This window comes from Mandrillus leucophaeus, unplaced genomic scaffold, assembly GCF_000951045.1.
Source record: "Mandrillus leucophaeus isolate KB7577 unplaced genomic scaffold, Mleu.le_1.0 Scaffold35, whole genome shotgun sequence".
NCBI classification, from domain to species: domain Eukaryota; kingdom Metazoa; phylum Chordata; class Mammalia; order Primates; family Cercopithecidae; genus Mandrillus; species Mandrillus leucophaeus.
In genome coordinates, this window is record NW_012103698.1 from 2,819,743 (window position 1) to 2,839,252 (window position 19,510).

At 40.0% G+C, this 19,510-nt stretch overlaps 1 protein-coding gene across 1 annotated transcript in view; it reads left to right on the forward strand.

Annotated features, from left to right (window-relative positions):
- Positions 1–19,510, forward strand: part of INO80 (INO80 complex subunit) — a 141,870-nt gene that overhangs the window by 104,075 nt on the left and 18,285 nt on the right. Inside the window, exons 28-29 of the mRNA XM_011989304.1 lie at positions 9,189–9,283; positions 17,572–17,644. Of these exons, the coding sequence (XP_011844694.1) occupies positions 9,189–9,283; positions 17,572–17,644 (168 nt within the window). The remainder of the gene's footprint in view (positions 1–9,188; positions 9,284–17,571; positions 17,645–19,510) is intronic.

The window sequence follows — 19,510 nt, forward strand, 5'->3', positions numbered from 1 at the left end:
TAAGGCTTCATACCCTCGCCCTGTTACACCAGGGAATAGTAATAAGTAAGTGGAAATTGTACTGTTGTTATCATTACCTAGGAATAAAGCAATAGGGACCGTATCAGTAGAGAAGGAATGAAGGCTAGCCTTAAGGAGGGTTTTTAGGCTTTTTGGAAGCCAGGATTGGCTTGTTGAATTTTGCAATGAATTTATCTGAAATCAGTGGGAGGTTTCTTTTAATAATCTGGTAACTTCTTTTACCCAGAGACATAAATGATTTTGGGGGTCAGTTTCAGCACCAAGTCTTAGGTTTCATAGCCCCTTGAATGATGCTGACAGGCTAAACTCTGGTTTGTATTATGAGTAGGCCACTTATTCCTAAATGATGAAAGTGCCTATGAGTGAATGTAACTCATCATAAGAGAGGTGATTAAGCTGTTGCGTTTGATGTATATGTTAACTATGTTAAATGTCCTAACAGCAGTAATCCAAAATAGAAGGACCGCCTGCATGTCTAGTGTTCCGTTCAGACATGCTCCCAACAGCCAAAACAACATGAGTAACTTTTCCTGCAGTGGGGCTCTTTTTAGGTAAAGTGCACTTTCCTTGTCCTCAAGAGGCAGGGAAAGTATAGCTAAAGTAGTGATCTTCAGCTGCTAACAATTAAAGAAAAAGCAGTATGCTAAGGATACTAGTAAGGGACATAATGGTATTTCTTTTCCAAGACTGTTGTATTACATGTTGATTCGTATTAAAGAGAAGTTCCAAGGGAATGTGAATGAGCAATCAAAAAATAAACTAGCTTTGATAGGTAAAGGTGAGTGTAGGTGGTTTAAGTTTGATACAGCCTCTATTTTAGTCCTTCCCTCGGTGTATTGCACACTTCTAGGTTCTCATTAAATATTACTAAAATAAGTAATTCAGAGTATGGTAAGTTTGTTCAGGATAAGTGCTGTAAATTCTACCCACCAGGATCACTTCCTCTCTATCTATAATCCAACAGTTATTTTTGGGCTGTGGACCTAGTGAGTAGGTTTTGCAAATAAGCAGCTTGAGAGCCTCTCTAAACATAGATGTATTTCTAAGGGGAATTCCAAATTAGGGAAATGCAAATTCAAAGCCTGAATTTCACAACTGCTGACATTCCTTAGCCATATGTATAACATGCATCTTGGATGCTGAAACTAGAAAATGTTGCAACTATTTGTATGTTTTAAAAGCTAAAATGAAACTCTTGTCTGGTTTCCTTAATACTACACTAGTGGTTCTTCATTTATTTTCTTAAAGTTATTCATTTTTAGTTTATTTTAATATTATCCACTCAAATGAACCACATTCTGTATTCCAGGAGATTAGTACTGAAATAGAATTTAATTTATAAGCACAGAATTACAGTGCCCACAGTGTTTACCGTATATCTAATCATTGATTGAAATATAAACATATTGTGCATCTTGAGATAGTGCAGCACTAGGCCTGCATTTTTTAATCTTTGAAAGAGTGTTTTTCAGTCACTTTCATAATAGAAACTCTGAGTACTAACATTCATTAAAGCCATGTTTCAGCATTAAAGCATGACCTGGCACGTGGTCTTGCACTAGGACCTTCTGAATAGATGCTGTCCATTGAGTGTTCTTGACCTTAAGAAAAAACACAAACTTAAGTCTCAAAATGTTGGTTGTTTTGTTATTTCAGGATTTTCCTTTTTCTCTTGAAATCGTATACCCTCTTCAAAGAGAGAAAGAAATGCTTCCAATAGAGTAAGAGTTAGAAACTCACACTGCGGGTATCAAAGCTCTGTGTTGCTGTGGAGTATGTCAGCAGCTCTCTTTCATCCAACAGGCTTTTTGGGGTTTTGTTGTTGTTGTTATGTGCCTTAGCCATGCCTGTCTGTCTCTCTGTTTCTGGGGCTTGGCAGAACTAGAAGACATTAAGAATTCACATACTTCTCTATGGCCAGGTTTCCATTCTGTGAGAAATACTAGTTTTGGACATTACTATTTGCACAGTATTTTTTAAAGTCATTGATCGCTTCCTTTTTTCCTTGGGTAAAAATCTGGCTTTAAATTTCTTGTGTGTATATCAGATCTTCTTCCAAATAGAATATATTCAGAAATGTTGTATTATTTCATATGGCATCTAAATAGTAGTATTTCCAGATAGGGGATTTTTAAAAGGAGAGTGCTTTTGCTGTAACAAATGGGCACTAAGAAAAACCAAAATAGTGAAGAGGAGACTGCTTAATTTCCAGGGCCAGGAGTTTTTAGTTTGCCACTGGCAGAAGTCAAGGACGTAAATAGGTGAGGGAATCATAGATCAATAAATGTCATTATGAGTTTATTTTATATTTACTGAACCACCAAGAGGATCTTTTTTGTTGTTTTGTTGTTGTTGTTTTGTTTTAGACGGAGTCTCGCTCTGTCACCCAGGCTGGAGTGCAGTGGTGGGATCTCGGCTCACTGCAACCTCCACCTGCTGGGTTCAAGCAGTTCTTCCTCAGCCTCTGGAACAGCTGGAATTACAGGCACGCATCACCATGCCTGGCTAATTTTTGTATTTTTGTAGAGATGGGGTTTCGCTATGTTGGCCAGGCTGGTCTCGAACTCCTGACCTTAAGTAATCCTCCCATCTTGGCCTCCCAAAGTGTTGGGATTACAGGCGTGAGCCACCGCACCTGGCCACCTATAGGATCTTGGCTGTTGGGCATACTAGGGGAACACATGATCCCTGTGCATTTGGGATGGTGGTATCCAGCTGGATGTCAGGCAGAACTTTTCCTGCTACCACCAGTTTTACCATGGTTAGGGACTATTCTCTGTATTCTAGTAGCAAAGAACTTTTAACTTACTACAAATGACTTATCTCTGGGTCTTCTTTTTTGAGTTTCATTCCTGTTGCATCAAGCAACTGAGTTTGTAGTTTAAGGAAATAAGCCACTTGATACTTTCCTATGCAATAAAGAGTACTTGGAAAGAGTTAATCATTTTTTGCTATATGTAGTGTAATTGTTAAATACTGAAATCCAGACAAATCTTGAACTGCACCAATATGTGATAATAGTGCAATATAGAATTAAATCCAGATAATCCATACATAATGACATTTGAGACCCTGAGTTGTGTAACTTGCTCAGTCAGCTATCCAAGTGCAGTTGCTCACTGGGGGAAGATTTATCCTGAGTAGGCATTCTGTCATTTATGAGTTGGCCTCTCTTAGAAATGCAGGTTACCTTTGGAAGCTATGATTCTGAAGATACTGTAAAGCTGGGTATTCTGAAAATGCCCCATGGAATGAAAAGCAAATTGGGTTGGCACATCTGATATCTTAAGTTGCCTGCTTGGCCTTCTTCCAAGTGTACTCTACTTCCTTTCAAAAAAAAGAAAAAGAAAGAAAATTGGGGCTACTGTTAACTAGAGTTCTTATTAGGTCTTAGGAATTATAGAAGAAAAATTGTCAGCTTACAGCCATGCTGTGTATAGTCTTTTTCATTCTTTTTTTCCTCCATGCTACCTTTGAGCAAAGCATTAATGCTGGGCAGATGCAAATATTAGTTAAACATGGTGTTTGACTGTAAGGAATATATCTAGTGGAGGAGACATATACATATACAAGTAATTGTCAGTGAACCCTGATACTAATGTCAAAATGTGTGAATAGAGCTGAGGATAGCAAGAAGGATACGTTTATTTCTAACTGAGTCACTCTTAAGGAAGGCATCACAAAGACAGTGACATCTGAACTTAAGAACAAATAGAATTTCAACCATCAGGGAGAAAGGAATTTGAGACTAAGGAAGCCAGATGTAAAAAGAGAGATGGAAAGGTACAAGAGTAGTCCACTGTGACTGGAACATATGGCATAGAAGAAAGGGAGATAACAGGAGTAGGTTGAAGTCAGATTATTTTGGGCCCATGATTGCCTTTTGCTTGTCTTGCTCCAAAGGGCTCTGCATTAGATAAGGGAATTATGGTTGTCAACTTAACTCGCTTGGTTCAATTTACTTGGACTGCAGAAAAATTGTAATAGAGAGAGTAGCCTTTTTGCTAATTATATACCCCAAAGATGGAAAACAGCATGTCCAAGAAAATAAAATTACATCACATCTGCAGGTTTGTGGACCATACTGAGTCCTTTCCCAAAATGGTTTTATCAAAATGAAATCCGGTTAAAATGAAATCAGAGCCAGCTTTGGAATTGAAGTTTCAGAATGAAAGGTTGGTAATAGGATATATAAAACATTTGCCTTTATTTTTTCAGGTGTCTGATTATCCTTTCTTTATGTTGGTGGTGGATCAGATTATGGACAGGATATATTAAAAACCATAGGGTTAATGGGGCTCCCTTTTATTTCATGTTAGTAGTGCTGATCATCCCTTCCATCTGAGAAATAGTAGGAGGGTTAAGCCAAGGACTCGGGAACCAATCTGCTTGAGTTTCAATCCTAGGTCTGCCACCGACTGTGTCACATGAGGGACCTTAACATCTGTAAAATAGGAGGGACAATAATAAACCTACCCTTAATATACACCCATGAAAATTAAAAATCTAAAAAAAAAAAAAAATGTAAGAAGGAGGTGATTGGAAGCTGTTGCAGAGCAGATCATGAAGATTTTGATCGTGATCTCTGATCCTGGGGGAAAAAATTAAAAGAGAAATTAAAAAATATATTAAATAGCACTTACCTTAAAGGTTGCCATAATGATTAGATGAACATAACCAGGTAAAATAGAATAGTGACTGGCAGTTAGTGAATGCTCAGTAAAACTATCTTGAGTTATGCTGGCAGCTCTGTTTGCATGCCACTGATGTGGCATGTGGATGTGATCCGAAGTCCTACCTTTTAATCAGTGGCATGCAAACAGAGCATTGTCTTCCCAACCTGTATAGTAAAACAGTGGTTTTCAAACTGATGAGATGTGTTAGAGGACTGGTAGATATTAAGCAGAGATGGCCACTCTTTATCAGTCAGGATAGCAATGCTTTTATCTATTATCTATATTAGAGGGGTTCCATATAAGAGTTTGCTTGAAGAAAGTGTTCCAATGCTTTAAAAGCAGTGTATGTTTGGCCAGACACCGTGGCTTATACCTGTAATCCTAGCACTTTGGAAGGCCAAGGGAGGAGGATCACTTGAACCCAGGAGTTCAAGACCAGCCTGGACAACATAGCAAGACTCCCATCTCTATAAAAATTTTAAATTTAAATTAAAAAATTAGCTGGGCATAATAGTGCATGCCTGTAGTTCCAGCTACTTGGGAGGCTGAGGTGAGAGGATCACTTGAGCCCAGGAGGTCGAGGCTGCAGTGATCCAAGAAAACTATACTTCAGCCTGTGCAATAGAGCAAGACCCTGCCTCAAAAACAAAACAAAACCAAAAAAACTGCATATGTCTACCATAGTGCTTCTCAAAATTAATGCTTTCGAATCAAATGTTATTAAAATGCACATTTTAATGGTGTGCTGGACATCGTGGCTGACGCCTGTAATCCCAGCACTTTGGGAAGCCAAGGTGGATGTATCACCTGAGGTCAGGAGTTTGAGATCAGCCCGACCAACATGGTGAAACCCCATCTCCACTGAAAATACAAACTTAGCCAGGCATGGTGGCGCATGCCTATAATCCAGCTACCTGGGAGGCTGAGGCACAAGAATCACTTAAACCCCGGAAGTGGAAGTTGCAGTGAGCCAAGATCACGCCATTGCACTCCAGCCTGGGCAACAGAGCAAGACTGCATCTCAAAAAAATAAAAATAAAATGCAGATTACGATTTACTGGGTAAGAGGTGTGTCCCTCAATTCTGCATTTCTAACAGACCTCAGGTGGTACAAGTGCTGCCCCTCTAAGGGCCATGCTGAATGGCAAGGTTCAAAGGGAAACTGCCCTGCATTCCCTTTCTAGTGGTTGTTCTCAGCTGCCAATATAGGCTATCAGAATAATCTTTGAAGTTTTTTTCCAGCTACAGCTTTACTGATGTATGCTTGATAAATAAAAATTATATATATTTGAGGTAGATCATGTGATATTGTCTCTCTTAGAAGATTTCACATATACGATACAATATTATTAACTGTAGTCACCATAATGGTTAGATCTCCAGGATTTTTTTGATTTTGCATAACTAAATCTTTGTACCCTTTGACCAACATCTCCCCATTTCCCCTAGCCCCTGGCAACCCCCCTTCTACTCTCTACTTTTATGAGTTTAACTTTTTAAGCTTGCACGTATAAGTTGAACCATGCAGTACTTGTCTTTTCCATGTCTGGCGTATTTCATTTAACATAATCAGGTTTACTCATATTGATTTCCTTCTTTTTAAGGCTGAATAATATTCCAGTATATATTTATATATATACGCCACATTTTCTTTATCCATTCACCTGTTTTGTTTGTTTTGAGACAGTCACCCCGTTGCCCAGGCTGCAGTGCTGTGGCATGATCTTGGCTCACTGCAGCCTCAAACTCCCTGGGCTCGGGTGATCTTCCCATCTCAGCCTCCTGAGTAGCTGGTACTACAGGCACATACCAGCACACCTAGCTAATTTTTGTATTTTCAGTAGAGATGGGGTTTCCCCATGTTGGCCAGGCTGGTCTTGAACTCGTGACTTCAAGTAATCCACCTGCCTCGACCTTCCGAAGTGCTGGGATTACAGGCGTAAGCCACTTCCTCCGGCCAACCACCACACCTGGCCCCAATCTTTGTCTTTTAGGTGTTTTCCTATAGTATGAGGATGTAGATGTTGCTGTATTCAGACTTTTAACAGATCTTTTCATGTCCATTTTCTTGTTTTCTGTTTTTTTAAGCTATTTACTGAAATAGACTCTAAATTTACCAAAACCTGAAATCCCACTGCTCATCTTAGTTCAGGAGCTAAGACTTGAAGCTGTGGAAGGGAATAATTCACTTCTGTTGCCTCAGTAACAGGTTCTCTATAATCAGGGTTGGTTTGATTTTGGTCTAGGAATAATATCCCTGGGGTTGTGCTGGCCTTGATATATAAATATATAAACAGCATCATTTACTAGAAGATTCATTCATCAGTGCTTTTATGTGGCTAGAAGTTCAGTTTAAAAGGCAAAGAAGACGCAGTGGCTCACGCCTGTAATCCCAACACTTTGGGAGGCCAAGGCAGGCAAATCACCTGAGGTTAGGAGTTTGAGACCAGCCGGGCCAGCATGGTGAAACCCTGTCTCTACTAAAAATAGAAAAATTAGCCAGGTGTGGTGACGGTTGCCTGTAATCCCAGCTGTTCAGGAGGCTGAGGCAGGACAATCGCTTGAGGAGACTGCAGTGAGCCACGATTGCGCCACTGCACTCCAGCCTAGGTGACAAGAGCAAGACTGTGTCTCAAAAAAAAAAAAAAAAAAAAGGCAATATGTAACAAACCTGCACGTTGTGCACATGTACCCTAGAACTTAAAGTATAATAAAAAATAAATAAATAAATAAGGCTAAAATTTTAATCTGTGTTATGGGTGACTGTAAACTATCTTGGTATTGTCTAGTTATTTTGTTGTTCTGATTGCAACATTCTGTGATTGGATTAGCTGCAAAAGGTATAGCAAGCCTCTAAGGACCGTCATCTTGCTATCATTTTATACCTTTTTTCCTGAAGTCCTTTTTATCCAAAACACCCCCTACCCTTCTGCCGTTAGCTCAGTCCTACAATGTAGCAATGCCAGCAAGTGTGAACTTGAAGCTCACTTTGAGTATTTTATGCTCTTCTTTGATTATCACAGCTCTTAAGGAACCACTTCGAGACAGAAAGAAATAGCAAAAAATTAAATTAAAATTAAACCAAACATAAAACACAATGAAGATGCATATGTCAGTGAGCTTGTCTACTTTGTTGACCAGCGTTGCTTCACATGTACCCTAGCCAGAGACCTCTGCCAAGTTCTTGGCACTCACTCCATCTAAGAATAGGCTGTCACATACACTGCACCAGATATACCAAACTACACCAACCTTGTGTGCTAAAATGTCCCACCAAGTGTAAGAGTTACATATGAAAATATAGCAATATAAGAACATTTGATCACAGAAAACTAATTAACACAAACATTTCCCAAATGTAGAAATGATTAGTCTTTTTCAATAGAAAAGTTATTTTAGAACCAAAGTAACTATTTTATGCTGTTTCTTATAAATAGGCCGCTGTGTTGAGTTTTTGATACCAGTTCTTCTACAAGTGGACTTTTTGTAGTGTAATCAGAGATAACAAAAGAGGAAATAAATGTTCATTTGGACATAACTATAAGAAGAATTGCAACTTCTTTTTTTTTTTTTTTTTGAGACGGAGCCTCGCTCGGTCACCCAGGCTGGAGTGCAGTGGCCGGATCTCAGCTCACTGCAAGCTCCGCCTCCCGGGTTTACGCCATTCTCCTGCCTCAGCCTCCCGAATAGCTGGGACTACAGGCGCCCGCCACCTCGCCCGGCTAGTTTTTTGTATTTTTTAGTAGAGACGGGGTTTCACTGTGTTAGCCAGGCTGGTCTCGATCTCCTGACCTCGTGATCTGCCCATCTTGGCCTCCCAAAGTGCTGGGATTACAGGCTTGAGCCACCGAGCCCGGCCAAGAATTGCAACTTCTAAGAATGGAGAGGCAGTCTCTCCATTGTATCTTTTGACGTCTTAAAAGTTGTAATTCCTCTTGATAATGTTAAGAACATTCTCTGCCATAGAAAATTACCTTGTCTTTTGTTTCACTCTGATACTTAGGCCTGCCCTAGCAGTGATGCATGCTCTGATGGGAGAAGGAAGCTTAGGCTGTAAATGTAAGCATTTTAATCAGTAAAGATTTGCTCTGGGGAAACACATTCATTTCAGTGAATGTTGTTCACTGAAAAAAAAAGTAGGTATTTTCATAGCTGTGAAAGATATCTGGTTGATGACTGAAAAACTATTTTGGTTTGTGGAATTTTTTTTTTTTTTTTTAATGAAACCTATAGGAATTTACAGAAATAAGATTAGGTTCCAAACTGAAATTGAGAGTGATTATAATCTTCAGATTGCCCTGGATTTTCACACATTGGCAGTAAACTCATTTACAAGTAAACTTCCTGTACTCTTGAGGTTGCGCTCTCCCCATTCTGGATATAATGGCTTGCCTCCAATGTGGACAAGGTAGAAGACGGGTAGATGCTTATGGAAATCAGAATACAGTAATTTGCATCAGACTTACTGTGTCCTTTCATCCCGGTTGGCAGGAATACATGGTTTACAGAAAGCATACTTACATGAGGCTTGATGGCTCATCCAAGATCTCGGAGAGACGAGACATGGTTGCTGATTTTCAGAACAGGTAATGTTCATGGGAATTACAAAAATTATCTTTTTAATTTCCCTCTAGTGCTTGAAATGGTAAGTTTTTTTTTTTTAATGCCAGGGCATCTGAGATTGTTAAGGAATCAAGATGTAATTCCTGCCATTTTAAGAAGTTACTAAATCTGCTTATCATAATTCAGATCTATGTGTCTGGGAGAGAAAAAGAGAATATACCTGATAGTTTGTATGTTTGAAGTATGCTTTCTTATGACACCAGCGCCTATTTCTTTGGATAACAAAAGAAATCGTTTCTAAGTATGAACCAAGATCCTCCTTAATAGATAATAGGTATGTAGAAAAAAATCCACCAGCGTATATTCTTCATTGCTTACAGTAGCCGTTTCTGTTTTTTTTGTGTGTGTGAGACAGTCTTTCCCTGTCACCCAGTCTGGAGTGCAGTGGCACGATCTCGGCTCACTGCAGCTTCCGCCTCCCTGTTTCAGACAATTCTCGTGCCTCAGCCTCCCAAGTAGCTGGGATTACAGACATGCGCCACCACACACAACTAATTTTTGTATTTTTAGTAGGGACGGGATTTCACTATGTTGGCCAGACTGGTCTCGAAATCCTGGCCTCAAGTGATCCACCCACCTCCCCCTCCCAAAGTGCTAGGATTATAGGCATGAACCAATGTTCCCGGCTGCTAACAGTAGCAATTTCTGAGTGTTGACTTAAAGTTATTAGTTTGTTTCTGTGTTTCATTTTGTATAAGAAAAAGTACCTTTTATTTTCCTGCTTTCCTTTCAACATAGTAGCAGCACGGTGCAGTATGACAAATTGCAATACTGTACAATCTATTCAGCTGGCAGCTCTCATCCACAGTACCTCTCCCACCTACTAATGAGCCTATGAAATTTCAGTTACCGCCTGCTGAATGCTGATGGTTTACAGAGCCATAATTATCCTGAGTGCAGTTTCTCATTGTAATAGGTAGAGTCTGGTTTACTGCTCTCTCCAAGGAGAAAGCCAGGCCTCACTAGTGACGGTCTGCTGAACTTCATCTTCAGTTTTCCTCCTTAGACCTGGAGAGCTGAGGAATAAAGCAGATCTTAATATCAGTAAATCAGAACAGCTTTGACTTTGGCTTTTAATTGCATGGCCTCTTAATATTTCAGTTTTGAATTCTTGTGAAGAAAATTAAGCACATAGCCATTTTATTTAGATTACAATTTTTAATTTCATTCAATTCTAAAGCATGGTTTAATTCAGACATAAAATAATTTGGCATAAAACACATCTACAATTCAACATAGAATGTCCTCTGTTTAAGGGTTTTTCCTAAGTTAAAACTACACACCAGAATTCCAGGTGCCCGTTTGACCAACAATAAGGAGAAGATCTGCTTCAAACCTATTTCCATTTGTTACCCTGGCACAGCTGTGTGGATAGCCTGACCTAACTTCTCACCTAGCAGAAGCTACCAGTAGATTCTAAAACCAATTATTTGAAACATGAGTAAGCATTGTGGCTCCTTAGCCCAGCACATTGTTTTGGCAAAAAGAGGAAAAAAAAAAATTACTGGGCAATCTTCATCTTTTCTTAATTCTAAAATCAGTGATACATATCTTATCATGTCATGTCCTTACCTACTCCAGCCTCAGAGCTGCAACTTGACAAGAATCTTACGTGCAAGATCTGTAGACTGTATGTTTCCTCAGAGTGCCTGTATTTTCTCCAGTCATGCCAGTGTATCTGTGATGTGGGTACACTGGTATGGGGTGGCATGCTTTGTAATGAGAAAAGCCATTAAGTAATAGGTATTTCACCTGATACTGTTTGTGTTTATTTTCCACTAGTATATTTAATATTGTACATTTAAGGATCTTTTTAACAATAATGTTTTGTTTTTCTTCAGTAACAGTTGGGGCCTTTATATATTATAATGAAATGCCTATTGAGAAAAATTTGAAAAATATTTCAAGATGAAAGGCCGGGTGTGGTGGCTCACGCCTGTAATCCCAGCACTTTGGGAGGCCAAGGTGGGCTTATCATCTGAGGTCAGGAGTTCGAGACCAGCTCAGCCACCATAGTGAAACCCCATCTCTACTAAAAATACAAAAATTAGCTGGGCGTGGTGGTGGGTGCCTGTAATCCCAGCTACTCAGGGGGGTGAGGCTGAGGCAGGAGAATCACTTGAATTCGGGAGTTGGAGGTTGGAGTGAGCAGAGATCTGCCACTGCACTCCAGCCTGGGTGACAGAGTGAGACTCCATCTCAAAAAAAAAAAGAAAAAAAGAAAAGAAAAATCACCCACAATCCCACTACTGTTAACATTTTGGTATATTCTCTAGACTTTAACGTATGTATAGGGTTGTATTTATACTGTTACCATATTATAGGTGGGATTTTGTATCCTGATTTCTTCTACTTAATGTTCTATTATAACCATTTTCATGTATCATTAAAAAGTCTTTGCCGACAACCTTTATTTTATTTATTTATTTTTTTTGAGACAGATTCTCACTCTGTCACCCAGGCTGGAGTGTGGTGACGCGATCTCGGCTCACTGCAACCTCCGCCTCCCAGGTTCACATGATTCTCCTGCCTCAGCCTCCCGAGTAGCTGGAACTACAGGCACCTGCCACCACGCCTGGCTAAGTTTTTGTATTTTTAGTAGAGATGGGGTTTCACCATGTTAGCCGGGATGGTCTCAATCTCCTGACCTCGTGATCCGCCCTCCTCGGCCTCCTAAAATGCTGGGATTACAGGCATGAGCCACTGTGTCCAGCCTTGCCAACAACATTTTTAATGATCACTGTTCTGTTACACTGGGTATATATACCACTTTTCTGTTGTTGAATAGAAATATCTACTAGAAATGTTGAGTGAATATTTTTGTGTATAAAGCTTTGTCACTATTTTAGATTACTGTCTTAGCATAGATTCAAACATGAGAAATTACTGAGTGAAAAGATAAGAACATTTAAGACTATGTATATTTCTTTGTAGAAAATTCTACTGATACAGACCCCAACCAGAGCTGTAGTATGTTGACTTCTAGTGATTTGGGCTTCTGAGTAGTAGAGCCGCAGTCGTTCTCCTGGCTTACCCAATTATTAGAAAACGGGGCTGTGAGACCCAGGGCTCAGTATATTTTGCAGTACCTTCGTAGTGGAAAAAAATCAGGAGGTATATAATTTATTATCTCTGAAATCTCTTACTTTACTTGGGAAGCAGAATTACTTGGGCAATCCCAGTAGTAGTGCACAATAATTTTGAAAAGTTTAGCTCTAAAATAATGGCATTTTCACCATTAAATTTTACTTGGATCTACTTAGTAAAAAATGTAATTTTTCACAGCTTTTATTAGGAAATCTTGCTTGAGCCTTCAGACTCTACAGCTGAGAATTACTTAGGTAACAGTGAATGTTATTTAGAGTCAACATTTGGGTAACCATCGTTTTAACACCCTCTATCTAATATTAGGCAAAATGGAAAAAGAGACTGAAGTCTCCTTTTGATCCTTGCATACATTACAAACTGGATGCTTAGAGTTGGGATTATGGCAAAGAAGTAATCTATTTCTCATGTGTAGAATCTGGACTGTGCATATACTGACCCCTCTAAAGGGGGGAAAATGCTCAACTTACAAATTTGAGTGACTGCAATCGCGTGAAACAGAGAAAAAGACAGGTGTTTTTGGACACAAGCACTCCTTGCCAAATAATTTAATTAGTATTAATGAAAGATATCCAAAGAAAAAATTGTAGTTTCAACTGGAAAGCCTTGTGGCTCAAAGGTCAGCCAGAGTAAACAACAACGCCTATAAAAAGCCATTTACATTCCCTTCATACAAGATTTATTTATGAGGGATCCTTCCAGGAAAAAGTCTGACTGAGACTAAAGACTGTTTGGCCAGGATGTCCTGACTGGGCAACATTCAGAGCATGTGACCAGTGCGTGATCCTAGAAGCCATTCACAAGGTCTTTGCTCTGTGGCGCCTTGGCCTTTGCTTCCCTTCCTCCTAACCCATGACCTTTACCAAATGGATCCTCACCCCATTATCTGACCACTCAGTGTGACTCTTTGGAAAACATGAGGGAAAAGTGACTGTAGCATGGATTTTTTTCTTTGTGAGTGTCGTAGAGATTCACAGTTGTCTTTCATTGTGGTTCCTTTTCAGTCATTCAGCAAGCCTTTACTGCAGTCAGCTATGTGCCTAGCACTATTTGGGTATGTTGGTGCAAAGTCACCTCAATGGGTTATTAAAGAAGAGTGAGAGCGAGACCTACACATGTCTTTGCTGTGTGGTTTTATAGGCCCCTTAACAGACCAGCCAGATGGCTGGTCTTTAAGGTCTGTTCCAAGTGACCCTGAGTTGAGATGCCTTTTCAGCTTCCTAGAGAGGGCACCCAGACCACCATGTTGCCTTCTGGGATTTTGTTTTCTCCTGTTTAGTCAGAGCCCCTAAAACATTAATTCACATTATCAATACTGTTATAGCATTATTCGTTAGAAAGGAACTTCTTAGTAGTTTGATTTAGATATTTTTGGTTTTTACAGCAGTATAGTCCATGATTAGAACTAATTTATTTGATTATAAGAACCCAAGGTTTCTGCAATTCTTATTTTTTCATTACAATATGATAAAATTACGTTGAATTCATCATCTACCTCATCATCACAAGGCATCTTTTCAGTACATAATTGATATCCAAAAGAAACCATTGTATTTCTAAGTTTTTCTACTAATTTATTTTTACCTACATTTCTTTCACTAGTGTTCTTCTGTATATAGCCCCTATTTGTAAGTGATTACATCTGAACTAAACTCTGACTGTACAGACTATGGAAATTACTCATCTTTTTCTTTTCTTTTCTTTCTTTTTTTTTTTTTTTTGAGACAGGGTGTCACTCTGTCACCCAGGCTCTGGAGTGCAGTAGAACACAGTAGAGCGATTACAGCTCACTGCATCCTTGACCTCCCAGGCTCTACTGACTCTCCTACCTCAGCCTCCCAAGTAGCTGAGACTACAGGCTTGTACCACCACACCCAGCTAATTTTGTATTTTGTAGAGACAGGGTTTTGCCCTGTTGCCAAGGCTGGTCTTGAACTCCTGACCTCAAGTGATCCACACACTTCAGCCTCTCAAAGTGTTGGGATTACAGGCGTGAGCCACCGCACCTGGCCAGAAATTACTTATCTTTTTGCTTCTAATACTTCCTTTTGTTGTACTGCTCAAATGCCTTGTCTTTTCCCACCAGTCCCCCATACCGCCACCCTGTACCCATTCCCTGACACCCCATGCTCTTATTTTGGGTCTTCTCAAGAATTATCAAAGAAAAGTCCTAGCCATTGAATGACTCCATCAACTCTCACACAGGTATCAGAGGAGCCTTTGATTCCTTGCCTCTGTACCCACCAAAGCAGGAGAGGAAGATGTATGGAGCAAGAGCAATCTTCTCAGTGCCGAAGTGGGAAGGATTGCTTATCCTTTTTAAGAGACAGAATCTCACTCTGTTGCTTAGGCTGGAGTGCACTGGTGTGATGTGTAGCTCACTGCATCCTTGAACTCCTGGGCTTAAATGATCGATCCTCTTGCTTCAGTGTCCCAGATAGCTGGGTTTACAGGTATGTGCCACCATGCCTGGCTAATTTTTTTTTTTTAAGATTTTTGTGTAGATGCAGGGTCTTGCTGTATTGCCCAAGCTGATCTCGAACTCCTAACCTCAAGTTATCCTCGCACCTCAGCCTTCCAGAGATTAGTACGACCCTAAAAAGCTCAATCAGTTTTTATTTGAAGCCTTATTGTGATTAAATATTCTTCTTTGGGCCTGTGAGGTACCATGCCTCCTTCCATTTACATCATCCCATATCTGTGGGAAAATGTGCTTATAAACTGGCAGATGCCCTTCAGCCTTTTGGTTTACACTACATGATTTAATCATAAAGATGGCATTTTATGAATCAAATAAAATTATGAAATATTAACTTTTGTGATAAAATTCAAGGATAAACTAGTAGAACTTTCATCGGAGCACGAAGCATTTGGAATCACTAACTGAGAGACCGCCACCCGTGGTCTGTTATCCATGCCTCTCTAGGAAAGTTGTGTTTAATTCAATGCAAATAATGGGCAGATTTCCACAGGACATACCTACCTTAGTGATTAACCAGGATGTTTATTTCAAAATAGTTCTTTCACTGATACTTATGTTTAACATTGATATGTCATCAGTTAGTCACTTCAGCAGTATTTATAGCATCTTCATTTTATAGTCCAGGAAACAGACTGTCAGCAGTCAAGTGACTTTACCAAGGAAGAATAGCCTGAAGGGATGAGAGCATCCTGATGTCAGTATATTTGTTTCTGGTGTTTTTTTTGTTGTTGTTTTGTTGTTTTTTGTTTTTGGTTTTGGTTTTGTGGGGTTTGTTTTTTGTTTTTGGTTTTTTTTTCCTTACTGGAATCCACAAAATAAAAAATTCATTTTACACTGTGATTTTAGTACCTTTATTCTGCATTTGAAACTTCACAAAACATTACTTACCCTTATGACTTATAATGCATTAGAATATTTTCTAATCTCTTTTTTCTTTCTTTAATGCTGTTTAAAGCACCAAACTGATGTCATGACCAATGACAGGTGTGACCTGCACTTTGAATAACACTAATCTAAATGAATTTCCAGTTGGATTCTCCACTACAAACATGAAAAAAAAAGGGGGGGATTAACAGCTTGACTTAAAAGGACTGTCTTGTTTGCTCACCAGTGTAATGCAATCTATTTTCCTTAGAGATATTCTAGAAAATAGCCTGAGGTGTCAGGAATATGAAGATGCAAGATAATCTTAAGATATATTTATGCAATCTATACGAACTGGGCTAAAACCGAGCCCTTATTTGTGTGTGTGTGTGTGTGTAGATAAATCTTAGAGTCAAAAGCCTGTTCTGGGCACAGTAGCTCATGCCTGTAATCCCAGCACTTTGGGAGGCTGAGGCACGTGGATCACCTGAGGTAGGAGACCAACCTGGTCAACATAGTGAAGTCCTGTCTCTACTAAAAATACAAAAATTAGCCAGGCATGGTGGCAGGCACCTGTAATCCCGTAATCCCAGCTACTCGGGAGGCTGAGGCAGGAGAATTGCTTTAACCAAGGAGGTAGAGGTTTCAGTGAGCCGAGATCACGCCCCTACACTCCAGCCTGGGTGTCAGAGCTAGACTCCATCTCCAAAAAAAAAAAAAAAAAGAAAAAGAGCCTGTTCTTTGTGATCTGGTATGGGCTTGTTCCCAGAAGACATTCAGTAAATATTTGCTGCTCAAGTGAGTGACAGTGGTACCTACTGGTTTGTTTGTAATTCAGTGTTTCTTTGAAAGAACATAGGAAGTAGAAGGAGACTGAGAAAACCATATTTAATCATTTCTATGTAAGGGGTGTGTTGGCATTCATCCAAAAGTGCTTAGTTCCAGCCTGTCTTCATGGACTGATCCTAAATTCAAGTTAGCACATAAAAGTCATGGCCTGGGTCTTAGTTCTTTGAGTCATTTTTCAGGGACTCAACTTTCTTCATCTTAAAAATGAGTGTTTTGACGCTGGACGTGGTGGCTCGCGTCTGTAATTCCAGCAATTTGGGAGGCCAAGATGGGCGAATCACAAGGTCAAGAGTTCAAGACCAGCCTGGCCAATATGGTGAAACCCCATCTCTACTAAAAATATAAAAAATTAGGTGGGTGTGGTGGCGAGCGCCTGTAGTCCCAGCTACTCGGGAGGCTGAGGCAGGAGCTTGTACCCAGGAAACAGAGGTTGCAGTGAGCTGAGATCACACCACTGCACCCCAGCCTGGGTGACAGAGTGAGACTCCATCCAGAAAAAAAAAAAAAATGGGTGCTTTGGAATAATAACATTAGTCCCCAAACTATTACAAGTCATGATTCTTAGAGAAAACCAGGAAGTACTAATTTACTTGACCCCTCTATATGAACTAGGAATGGTTTGATTTAAAAATGTGACAGAGAGGTCTATACATCTGTGGTAACATATTTTTCTGTTATATTTGCTGCATGTTTATACTTGTGTTGCCTATCAATCATTTATTAGTGGGCAGCAAAAGTTTATCTTCAGATTGGAAGATGACCTCCATGTTTGATTGTAAGAACAGAGCAACATTGTATAATGCTTTACAGAAATATCAATCAGGCCTAGGTAACCACCAAAACTCTTTTTAGTCCTAGACTCTATGCTCTATATTCAGAGATCTCTCTCTTTTGATACATGCCATTTTTTCTTTTCAGTTTTTCCTTTAACGTATCTCTCCTTTTGTGCAGGAATGACATCTTTGTGTTCCTGTTAAGCACACGAGCTGGAGGACTAGGTATCAATCTCACTGCTGCAGACACAGTAAGTAATGAGAGTACAATCAACTAGATATGCAGGTTTTCTACTATGAAACCTACTGTGCAGGTTTTTCTACTATGGCATTCAGTTTGTGTTACCCTTTGCTTTTGTATCACAAACTTGCAAACTTTGTATTTCTTTGCCTCTTGTATTAAAAGACTCTAGTTGCTCTTTGACTGGAACTAGAGTATTTTAGCTTTCCTTATGGACTTTACTATTCATTTTCTTTGAATAAGTTTGTTTTTGTTTTTGTTTTTGAGACAGGGCCTCACTCTGTCACCCAGGCTGGCATGCAGTGGCATGATCATGGGTCACTGTAGCTTCTTCAACCTCCCCAGTCTCAGGTGATCCACCCACCTCACCCTCCCAAGTAGCTGGGACTACAGGCATGCGCCACCACGCCCAGCTAATTTTTGTATTTTTTGTAGAGATGGGGTTTCGCCATGTTGCCCCTGTCTCTTATACACATCTAGATGTGTATAAGAGACAGGGTCAGGAGTTCAACACCAGCCTGGCCAATATGGTGAAACCCTCTCTCTAATAAAAATAAAAAAAAATTAGCTTGGCATGGTGGTGGGCGCCTGCAGTCCCAGCTACTCGGGAGGCTCAGGCAGGAGAATTGCTTGAACCCAGGAGGCAGAGGTTGCAGTGAGCCAAGATCACGCCACTGTACTCCAGCCTGGGCGACAGAGCAAGACTCCATCTCAAAAACAAACAAAAAACTGATAATATGAATGCTATGAAGAAAAATTCATCAGGTAAGGAGTGATAGCATGAGAATGATCAGGGGTTGCTGTTTTATATGGATTGGTAAGGCATCTCTGATAAGGTGACATTTGAGCCAAGATCTGAAGAAAGTAAGGAGGTAACCTAAGCATATACCTGGCAGAAGGAAGAGCATTCCAGGCAGAGGAGATAAGTGAAAAGCCCTAAGGTGAGAACATGCTTGGCATAATCAAGCAAAAGGAAGGAGCCCAGAGCAGGTAGAACAGAATCAACTATGGGGAGAGTAGTATGAGATGGCTATTGCAGAAGCAGATCATACAGGGTTTAGTAGCCATGGTAAGAACTTTGAGATGGAGAGCAATTGCAAGAGTTTGAACAGAGGAGTCACATGATCTGGTTTGCGTTTTAAATGCGTCCTTCTGGCTTCTGTTTAGAGTGGGAGAAAGAAATGAAACACTACAAGGAGACATAAGCAGGAGGAGTATCAGACATTAAGTGGCAGTGTCACCCAGGCAGCAGAGTCTGAAGTTCAGAAGAAAGATTAGGGTTAAAGCTGTATTTTCTTTTCTTTCCGTTTTTTGTTTTTGTTTTTGTTTTTTTGGAGACAGAGTCTTGCTCTGTCATTCAGGCTAGAGTGCAGTGGCTTGATCTCAGCTCACTTGAACCTCCACCTCTCAGGTTCAAGTGATTCTCCCACCTCAGCCTCCCAAGTAGCTGGGACTACAGGCATGCGCCACCACGCCCAGCTAATTTTTGTATTTTTTGTAGAGATGGGGTTTCGCCATGTTGCCCAGGCTGGTCTTGAACTCCGAAGCTCAAGCGATCCACCTGCCTCCACCTCCTGAAGTGCTGGGATTACAGGTGTGAGCCACTGTGCCTCACCTGAATAAGTTTCTTACACATGCATTCGACAGCTATTTCACGAATGCCTACTACGTGTCTGATACTGTTCGAGACACTTAGGGTACATCAGAGAAAACAGACTGGAAAAAAATCAGTCAGTCCATCCAGATTTGTTTTAGGAGCTATAATTGAACACATCAGAAAGGATTGTTTTGTTACTCTTATGCATTATTCCATTAATGGAAAAACCCATTTTTTGTATCCTGAACTTTAAAAGGTGATTGGAGAGCAATGAAAAGG